A 10351-nucleotide genomic window follows, 5' to 3' on the forward strand; every position below is an offset into this window, starting at 1 on the left:
CCCGCCCCCGAGGCCCACCTGCACCAATCAGCGCTCGGATCGCGGCCCGACCAATCGCATTCCGCGCCGCAGCCAATCCCTCCGCGGGTTGCCCCCTGAGCGACGGCGCGGCCGCGGATGGACACCCAATCACCCGGAAGGAATTGGAGCCGGCCCACCCAATCAGCCAACGGGATGCGGGGAAAGCGGGCTCGGTTAATTGTAGGGCGCACCGGCTGGGAATTAAACAGCCAATTAGCGGCTTCCCGGCGTCCTCCCGGCCCGCCTCCGGGCCAATCACGGAGGAGGCTTCCACCTTTGAAGCGGGGGAGACAAATCTGCGCCTCGGGCTGGGACCCTGGTGCGAGCGAGGGGCTTGAATCGATGACGCGCGTCATCATCGTTCGCACACATTAGTGCCTTTGTGCAATCAATGCCGGTGCCACCACACAACCTCATGATGGGCCTTGCTCCGCAACCTGTTTTGCTCTGCGATCTTTTGCCTCGATCGGTTCAGGAGACATGGAAACCATGGTGGGGGGTGGTGGTGGTGGGGAGACATAATAGGTTTCGCAGAGATGGGAAGTGAAGGGGAAAGAGCTGACAGTCCAGGGCGAGGGCCCGCTGTTCCTCTGCTGAGGAACGAATAGCCGATGAGGATGGACACGCAGCAGGAAAGATGAAGAACCCGAGATCCGAGCACCACGGGGTAAGGAAGCTTGCGGGCCCGCCCCCCTTCCCTGGGCCTGGAGGGAAACGTTTCTGTGCGGGAGGAGAAAGGGGGTGGGTTTCTGAAAGCTGCGGTTTGCTTTGGAAAAATGCATTCCAGCCGCCGTCCGGGTCCTGGACCGTTAGGGACCGTTGGGCCCCCGGTCCGGCCTCTGCGCGCGGGTAGCTTCTCCGGCAGCCTCGCGGGCGCCCTGCGCCCCTCCCAGCCCAGCCCCAGCCCAGCCCAGCCCCTGCCAGGCACTAGGACTCACCCCAGGGACCAGGGGGTGGGCGCTCCTTGGAAGGCGGAGGTCTTTCGTACCAGCTTCTATCACAGTGCCTGGCGCGAGATAAGCACTCAGTGAACGTTGAATGAACGCAAGATTATATCTTTGGTCAGCTAGGCAGAAGGCGGGCAGAGTTAAATCCCTCTCAAGGCGGAAAGAGCTCACAGATTGTTCCACCATCCAAGAAATTCTTGAGCAGCCTCTCTGTAACCTAAGAGGTTGAGGTTAGAACCCAGAAAAGGACCTAAGAAGTCTGAAGCCCCTGTTTTAATCATGAGAGGCTCTGCCCCTGCCACCGGGCGTTTCAGTTCAGGCCCTCTGACCCCTGGAATCCCTGCTGCTCTCTGCTGGCCCCTGGGAAAGAGGCAGCAAGGATGCTGAGGGAGGTGACTGAGGAGAAAGAGTAAAAAGCAACCAACCCTCAGCTCCTGAATCAGTCTCATTACAGTTACTGAAGGAAGTGAGGATTAACAGTTGACCCCAGCCCGCCCCCTAAAAAGTTGTTGCGAGCTAGTGGGGTGGAAGATGACCCTGGATTTTGCCTTTCTCACAGGTCAGCCCTGCAGCGGAGAGGCCCCGGGGGAGAGTTCCAGGAACATGCAGTGACTAGAGCAAAGCATCGCAGTTTGGTGGAGGCATTTGGGTTTCTAGTCAGCCCTGAGTTCAAATGCAGCTCCCTCACTAACTGGCCCTGTGTACTCAAGCACGTTACTTCATCTATTGGACCTTTAGTTCCATGATCAGCTAAGGGCCTTGCATCAATATTATAGGATTGAGCAGAAACCGGTTTGGCTCAGTGGTAGAGTGTCGGTCTGCGGACTGAAGGGTCCCAGATTCGATTCCAGTCAAGGGCATGTACATCGGTTGTGGGCACATCCCCGGTAGGGTGTGTGCAAGAGGCAGCTGGTCAATGTTTCTCTCTCAGCGACGTTTCTAGCTCTCTATCTCTCTCCCTTCCTCTCTGTAAGAATCAATAAAATATATTTAAAAAAAATATTATAGGATTGATATGAAGATTAAATAAGAAAGCAGAGATAAAGTCACTGACAGAATAGGCCCTCAATAAATGTTATTTTTCTCCTCTCTCCACCCTGGGGAGAGCTTCACTGAGTATCCCAAAGATGATGTGGACCATAAATAACATTGCTGCACATGCACACACATGCACACAGCCACCTGTGTCCCTGGCTGCTACACACACTTGTACACACACACACACACACACACACACACACCAGTCTACACAGTCACACCTGAGCAGCTTTCCCAGACAGGTGTGATGGGGACTGGTTTGCTGATTGAATAGGCCGTGGAAGTGCTCATCAGAGTCACCTTGCTGCATTAACGGGACTTCACTTCTCCCAGGTTCCTGGAAAGCAGTTACGAAGAATAGGGATGGCAGTGTGGTGGGGTGGAGTGGGGGCGGGGAGGGCCACTCCATTTCCCCCACCCCACATCCAGTGTGTTTCTTGAGCGGTACTTGCCCATCTCTGCAAGAAGGTCCTAGTGATTGGAACTGTGCCATCCAACACAATGGCCACTGAAAAGATAGCTAGTGGGCCCTGGCTGGTTTCGCTCAGTGGATAGAGCGTTGGCCTGCCAACTGAAGGGTCCCAGGTTCGATTCTGGCCAAGGCCACATGCCCGGGTTGTGGGCTCAATTCCCAATAAGGGGCGTGCAGGAGGCAGCCAATCAATGATTCTCTCTCATCATGGATGATTCTATCTCCCTTCCCCTTCCTTTCTGAAATCAATTAAAAAATATGTGTGTGAAGTTTATATATATATATATATATATATATATATATATATATATATATATATTTGTATGACCAGTGCAACTCAGAAGTGGAATTTTACATTTATTCAATTTTAATTCATGTAAATGTGAAAAAACAATTCTTGATTTTGTTATTGTAAAACTTGTAATATGTTTGGGACAGGGTGTATGTGTGAATCAAATTTTTCAACAGTAAATTTCATGAAATCCAAGTACAGATTAGATATTTCTGGTGAAAATTTACTGAGTGAATTGGAATGTGCTGTACGTGTGTAATATACACTGGCTTTCAAAGATCTAATATGACAAGACAATGTAAAATAGTTCATCACCAATGTTTATATTGACAATAGGTTGAAATAACAGTCTGGGCAAATTAAATAAAATGTGTAGTATTAAAATAATCTGTGTGTGTTCCTTTTTGCTTTGAAATGTGACATTAGAAAACTTGAACTTACACCTGAGCCTCGCATTCTATTTCTGTTGGGTTGCCCTGGAGCCCCTGGGACCCAGGCAGCAGGCCTCCTGCTCCAGACACTCGCCATCTGTGCCCTGTCCCCACCGCCTCAGGGGGCTGCGCTGACAGCAGCGCGGCTTCCGCTCTCCTCTGCATTGCAGAGTCTGCAACTCAACTCGATGAGAAACACTAGCACCTGACACCATCCCCCCCTCCCCCCCCCCCCACTCCTCTCCTCTCAACCTAATCAGATGCTGGAGGGGAATTTGGAGAGGAGGAGAGGCAGGGCTGCGACCCGCCAAGAAAGCCTTTCTGGGGTCTTAGGAGCTGGAGAGGGAGGTGGTTGGGATGCGAAGAGAATTGTGTGCATGGTGGGGGGAGGGTTGGAGGCTCAAGGATACTCATTTCTGAAGATGGCTGATTCTCCAGCGTCAGTCTCCAAGCTGCGCGTTCTCACATTCACCTCTGCCCCCCGGAGGAGCTCCCCGGGCGGTTGAGTCCCCCTGTGTCCTGCAGTGCCGGTCCTCTCCCTCCTCGGGGGCTGTACTGAGTCAGCTGGGAGGCTCCGGGAGCTGTGTGGGTGGTGAGGGCGGTGGGGGCTCCGGGGGTGGACGCCCTGCGGGTGCTGCTGCGGAGAGGCTGGCCAGGGCCGTGACTCTCCACTCTGGGCCCCTCCTCCCTGCTCCTTTTCTCTCCCCTCACTCTTCCCCTGTCTCGGCTGCTGTCCCTTGAGCTCTCAGCATCTCTACTTTTCCTGGCTCCGCTTTGCCCTCTATTTGAAGCACGCTGAGAGGCTGTCAGCATCTCAGCTCCCGCTCCGCCTCTGCATCAGAGGTCTCTGTCTGACAGTGACCTCACTCGGGAAACAGCTTCCCGCTGGGGCTGCACTCAACCCGGCCCGGCCCGGGGAACTGCGGAGGGCAGTGAAGTGAGCTGCCTCTACCGCTACTTTTCTTTCTTTCTTTCTTTTTTTTTTTTTTTATTAAAAAAACAACATTTTATTAATTTTTTTACTGAGAGGAAGAGAGAGGGAGAGAGAGTTAGAAACATCGATGAGAGAGAAACATCCATCAGCTGCCACCTGCACACCTCCTACTGGGGATGTGCCTGCAACCAAAGTACATGCCCTTGACTGGAATCGAACCTGGGACCCTTGTGTCCGCAGGCCGGTGCTCTATCCACTGAACCAAACCGGTTAGGGCTACCTCTACTTTTCACTACAGCTCGCAGCCCCTCCTCCCTGTTCCTCCCTGTCCCTCCAAGCCCAGTCCTGCTGTGTTCTGGCTCTCTCCTTTGACGAGGGCAGGCTTTGCTTTTGTTAGTCATTTTCTAGGAGTTCCCTCTTGCCTTCCCTGAAGGGCAGTAGGGATCCCCATGGGACAAGGGAATGAGAGGGAGATCCCAACTAGAATGAGGACGGAGGGTCGGAGCTGGGTGTCCTGGATTGGAATTTTGCAAAGGGACCCCTTGGGAGGTGGAGGGTTGCCCCGCCCACCCCAGAGATGGAGGGGATGCTAAAGGGTTAAAACGGAAATGGGCTAGGAGTGACCTGGCTGGTCACCTTTTACAGAAACCCCCGTTTGTTAAATTCGGGCAAGAAGGAGAGGACGGGGAGATTTGACAGCAAGAAGGGGCAGGAAAAGTCTGAAGTAAAGAAAACTCCAGAACTCACATTTCGTTCGGGCAGCAGGTTTAATGATATGACAGACAGAGGCCGGAGGCGGAGGCTCATGCGGACACAGTGCTAGGGTGTGGTCTGTCCTCCCTCATTCCGCACTCACCTCCTCTTCTCCTCAGCTGAGGTCCCTGTCCCTGGTCCTCTTTCCTTCTGCCTGGGGGAGGGGATGGAGGAGAAAGAGGGGAGACCACCTGGTTGAGGAGCAGAGACTCTAAGAAGCAAATGGCACTTCCCTCCGAAGTCATCTCACAGTGTGGTTGGCGACTGCTATTGCTTATCAAGGCCTATGGGTATGTGTAAAGAAAGCCTGATGGGCAGCCTGGAGCCTTAGTTATATGTCCTGCTCTGTGTATTGTGGGGCAAGGCTGGGCTGACACCAAGGTCTCCACGCCCGCTCCCTGGGGCCCTCCGGGAAGAGATGATAATGCCATCCTCAGACTGCAGCAGCATGAGGCAGGCTAACCGGAGGTGCCATAGCCCTGGGCATGGTGCAGGCAGGAGGCCTGGGAGACCTGGGCTGCTTGGGACCGGGTTCTGGCCCAAGTGGCCATGGTTCCCTCCCCTTTGGTATCTGAAGCTGGCTCGCCTGGGTCCCCAGCGTGGAAGGGAAAGGTCAGAAGAGCTTGGCAGTGACCCGGTTGCCCCCGGAGTTCTTCTCCACAGTGGGCCGAGGTGCCACAAAGTCGAAGGTCACGTGATGCTTGACCCGACCTTTGCCCTTGCTCCAGAGGGCAATGAGGCCAAAGCAGAGGGTCACGGAGGTGAGGAAGGGGAGGAAGCCCACCGCCAGCACCATGGCTACCCCTCTGCTGTCCAGCAGGAAGGGCCCCGGGACCCCTGGCGTGGTGATGTTGGGGTCAAAGAGCGTGCCATTGGGTGGCTCAACCTGGATCACTTCCAGCCAGGTCCTCAGGGAGTCGTTCCCCGCGACGTTGCTGACCACGCAGACGTAGGCCCCTCTGTCCCGCAGCTGCACCGAGCGGATCTCCAGCGTCCCGTCCTCCAGCACCCGGACCCGCCCAGCCCTCCCCAGCCAGGCCCCCGGGGGCCTCAGCCAGGAGACGGTGGGGGCTGGGTCCCCATCCCCAGAGCAGGAGAAGACGGCACGCCCCCCCTCCTCGGCGATGACCCAGCGAGGCCCGGACTTCTGGATCAGGGCCGGCTGGCAAGTGAAGTGCCCCGGCGGAAGGATGTCCGAGAACTCCCCCAGGCTCTTGCCCTGGACGTGCTGGGGGCCGGCGCAGGCGGGCGGCGACGCCCCGAAGTCCAGGCGGCGGCGCAGCCGGAGCAGCCAGAGGAGGCGGCAGTCACAGGTCAGGGGGTTGCCAGACAGCTTCAGGGCGACCAGCTTCTCCGGAGAAGGGAAGGCCGTTTCCTCGAGCGTCTGCAGGGCGTTGTCCGCCACGTCCAGGCGGTGGAAGGCGGGGAGGCCGTGGAAGGCCTGGGCGGCGATGGAGGTGAGGCAGGCCCCGGACAGCCGGAGCTCCTGCAGCCGCACCAGCGGGCTGAGCCCCCGGGCGGGGATGGCCGAGATGGGGTTCTGGGAGAGGTCCAGGACACGCAGGAAGCTCAGGTGGTGCAGCGCCTGGAAGGGCACGGAGCTCAGGTTGCAGCGGGTGATGGCCAGGCTGCTCAGGTTGAGCCCGGCCAGGCTCCCGGGCTCCAGGGCCTCCAGGGCCGGCCAGTGGTGGATCTCCAGCTCCCGGAGCTGCCCCAGCCCCTGGAGCGCCCCCGCCGGCAGCCTCCCGATGTCCAGCTCTCGGAGCCGCAGGGACACCAGCTCGGGGAGCCGGGCCAGGGCCGGGCCGGGCACCGTGCTGAGGTTGCAGCGCTCCAGGGTGAGGGCGCTCAGCTTGGCCAGCCCCGCGAAGGCCCCCGGAGCCACAAACACCAGGTGGTTGTCGCCCACCTCCAGCTGCTGGAGGCTGCCCAGGTCCCCAAACGCTCCGTCCAGGAAGAGGACGATCTGGTTGAGGCGGAGGTCCAGCACGGTGAGGGCGGGCAGGCCCGAGAAGACCCCGGGCCCCATGATTCGCAGCCGATTGCCCTGCAGTCGCAGGGTGAGCAGGCTCTGCAGGCCCTGGAAGGCCCCGGGCTCCAGGCTGGACAGCTGGTTGTAGCTGAGGTCCAGCTCCCGGAGCAGGCCCAGGCGAGATAGCATCCCCTGCTGCAGCCCCCACAGACGGTTCCCGCTCAGGTCCAGGAGCTCAGTGTCCAGGGGGAGGCCCCCGGGCACGGCCTCCAGCCGCCGGTGGGCACAGAGCACTGCCCGCGGCTGGGAGGCGCAGTCACACACGGCAGGGCAGCCGCCGCCGCTGCTCCCTGCGGGCAGGAGGAGCAAGAGCAGGAGAGGCGGCCACGGCCACGGGGGCCAGGCCTGCTTCGGAGCTACTGCGGCTGCGGCCATCCCCTCTTCAGTCCTGGAACAGATGATGACATGGCCCTTTTGGGAAAGTGGCTTCAGATGATGGTGACCCTGGGCTTCCCTGGACCTCCTTAGGGGAGAGAGAGAGAGAGAGAAGGAGGGCGGGGGGTGGGGAGGGGAGGAGAGAGAGAGAGAGAGAGCCAGCACCTCAGAACTGCTGGGAAGTGGGCACCAACCGGGAGGAATTCTGGTGTGTGCCTCCTGGGGGCTCCTCTTTGGGGAAGCTCGTCTTTTCCTTCCTCCCGGTCCTGGGTGCCTGCAGGCCAAGTGGAACCCTAGTCAAGACTGAATCCTGGCCCAGTTGCTGTGGATCTGTGGCTGAGCACCAACCTATGAACCTCACGGTTTGATTCCCTGTCAGGGCACATGCCTCAGTTGCATGCTCCATCTTATCATTGGTGTTTCTATCTCTCTCTTCCTCTCTTGTCCTCTCTGAAATGAATAATATATATATATATATATATATATATATATATATATATATATATATATATATATATATATATATAATTATTTTTTTTTTTTAAACTGCTTTCTTTGGGGGAAGTTTCATGGGACTGGACTGGGCTAGGAAGCAGCAGGAGGCACCTTTGAGTCTCCCAGTCACGGGCTTTGGGGTTTTTCTCTGTACCTGTGAGATCCAGAACTGCTTCAGGTCTCTTATCTGCTCTTCCCAAGCTCTGCTCTGTCCCTCCCTTTCCACGCTCTCCTCCCATAGTATCTGCCTATAGCTTTGTTGAAGGCTCAGGGGGATCACATAGCTTTGATTCCCGGTTGGAGAGAGGCCTTACCGTGAGCCCGTTGCCCAAAGCTGGGAACTGGGCGGGCCTCAGCCCCCCAGCCTCCGCTGACTGCCTCGCTGCCCTCCTTTAAGCTGGCACAGAGCCCGAGGCCCTGGTCCGGCGAGATCCACTCTTCCCAGAAGGCCGTGTGGACCACAGCCAAGCGGCACATTAGCGGTGGCACAGGACACAGCGCCCTCTGGGACCCCTCATGAGAACCTCAAGGGCAACCCCGCCTCCCCGAAAGAGGAAGTTGAGGGATGTGAGGGACCCTAGAGATGCCCACGTTGGGAGTTTTGTCGCTTGGTCCTCAGACGTAAGGTTCTCTTAGGCCCCTTCTTCACGGCGCTTTGATTCGAGTCCAGTGTGTGAATCTGAGGAAAGTCGCTTATCCCTTTTGGCTTCAGCTGCCTGCGCAATCCACAAGGGACAGATTGGGAGCTAGGGAGGCAGAGAAAAGTACGGGGGAATGGGGAGGACAGCGCCTGCTCAGACAGGTGGGTGGGGAGCCAGGCAGCCCTTGGCAGGGACAGCAGACCTCTGGGCACAGGCTCTCCTCTCTGCCCCTGTGCATGCACAGCCTGTTCCCTTAAAGTGGGTTTCTGGGTGGCAGGGGTGTGGACAAGCCAGGAAGGCTGTGATTACAGCGGCCACCGGGCACCGACTGAGGTGACGGAGGAGAAGGCGGTGACAAGAGCCCCTGATACCCGTGCAATGCCGACGGGGACCCCCAGGGAAGGGAGAGCTTGGGATTGGCAAGGGATGGCCACACGGAGGCAGGATGCCCGGGTTTCTTTCTGGCTGCGGGTCCTGGCCCCCTCTGGGCTGCCAGGCTTCAGGCTTCCCGGCCCTCACAGGGTCAGCTTGCTCCTACACGCCTCCCTTTCTCCCTCGCGGGACTCGGGAGAGGCAGGTGACTAGTAAGAGCTGGTATGGCTCCTTCTCCCGTCCTTCCCACTTGACACCCTCCCCCCTCGAAGGGTGGTCGTGGTGGCTGTCCTGTAGCTACTTCAGGCGTGCAGGAATCGGAAAACTGGAGAAAGAGGCCCAAACGGGAGAGGGATGTAGGACACTCCTCTGAGGCTTGAGCTTGAGAAAGAATGGCATGGGGTGGGCACGGGGCGGGCAAGGGCCGCTGACCAGTCTCCTCTCTGCCCCTCTGCCAACCCCACAGGTATCGGTGGCACTGCTGAGATGTGCCAGCCTTTCTCATTCTCCCTGTGCCTGTCCTGGGAAGTCCACCCAGCAGCCGGCACTTTGTCACCACGCCGCTGCAGTTCCTGCTCATCCCTCTTGCTCTGCACTCAGCAAAAGTGCAGTGAAGCGTGCAACCCAGCTTCCCTCCTTCCCTCCTTCCCTCCTTCCCTCCACTGCCTGTTCCCTCTTCTTCCCCAAAGCCTCCTGGGCCCAGGGCTGCGGGACCTGGGGCCAGTCCATTTTCTTTATTTATAAGGTGTCTAATTTAATCACGGACTTCCCCTGCCCATTTCCATGGCTACGGGACTGGCTTCCGGCCACTTTGCAGGGAGAAGTCGGTGTCAGAACCACTCTCCTCTCTCCTTAAATGGGCTGGGGTCTGGGGCGCCGTCCACTCCGGGAGTGGGGTGCTTTCTTGTCTCCCCATGGCCGTCCGGAACACATTGGCGCCTGGAGAGCCTCTTTCGCTCATGGGGACCTCACTGAGGCATGGGGACCTGCGTGGGGAGGGGACTCCTAGAGGAAAGATTTCCGGGATATCCTCACTGCCCGCTGGGTGGGAAGACCCTTCTGAGAGAGAGAGAGAGAGAGAGAGAGAGAGAGAGAGAGAGAGAGAGAGAGAGAGCACGAGCCCTGGGGAGCTGAACGGAGGTCTCCTTGGAGTCCTTGCCCCCACTTGGGACATCTTAGTTTTCCCACAAAAGTCCTGCGGGACCAGGATCAATGGTCGCCTGGGGGGTGGGATGGAGGTGGGGCTGCAAATCCTCTGGCCTTGATCGGCAGGGGTCTGGCCCTTTCTCTGGAAGGAACGGACGCTATGGAGGAGGGCAGCTGCAGCCCCGGGACAGGAGGTGGGGGCACTTACCGGAGAGGCTGGAGGGCCGCATCAAGTTGGGCACCGCATCCGCCCCGGGCTGGGGGTTCGTCCCATGCGAGCTCCCCTGGTGCTCACGCCCACTGCCCCCCACCTGCCTGCCCACCCGCCGGCCAGTCCACCCACCCACCCGCCCCGCTGCCGCTGCTGCTGTTGCTGCTGCAGCCACTGCTGCCAAGACTGAG

General features: G+C 58.2%; 1 protein-coding gene across 3 annotated transcripts; it reads right to left on the reverse strand.

The window, feature by feature from the left end:
* Positions 1 to 4885: 4885 nt before the first annotated feature.
* Positions 4886 to 10351, reverse strand: LINGO4 (leucine rich repeat and Ig domain containing 4). 3 transcript variants are annotated; one of them, XM_084865179.1, is made up of 2 exons: positions 10158 to 10351; positions 4886 to 7308 (listed from the first exon to the last, which is right to left on the reverse strand). In XM_084865179.1, exon 2 carries the CDS (start codon positions 7293 to 7295, stop codon positions 5502 to 5504), a length of 1794 nt encoding a protein of 597 aa, XP_084721305.1. In that variant the 5' UTR covers positions 7296 to 7308; positions 10158 to 10351; the 3' UTR covers positions 4886 to 5501. The 3 variants fall into 3 exon arrangements, with proteins under 3 accessions (XP_084721305.1, XP_084721304.1, XP_084721306.1); XM_084865178.1 differs by having other exon boundaries at positions 4892 to 7383; XM_084865180.1 differs by having other exon boundaries at positions 4892 to 7374; positions 10158 to 10251.

Source organism: Pipistrellus hanaki, assembly GCF_964339955.1.
Source record: "Pipistrellus hanaki genome assembly, chromosome: 18".
NCBI classification, from domain to species: Eukaryota; Metazoa; Chordata; class Mammalia; order Chiroptera; family Vespertilionidae; genus Pipistrellus; species Pipistrellus hanaki.

What these genes read in the sequence shown, in the direction of transcription:
- LINGO4 (XM_084865179.1), bottom strand. Translation starts at nt 7,295, where the DNA reads ATGGCCGCAGCCGCAGTAGCTCCGAAGCAGGCCTGGCCCCCGTGGCCG.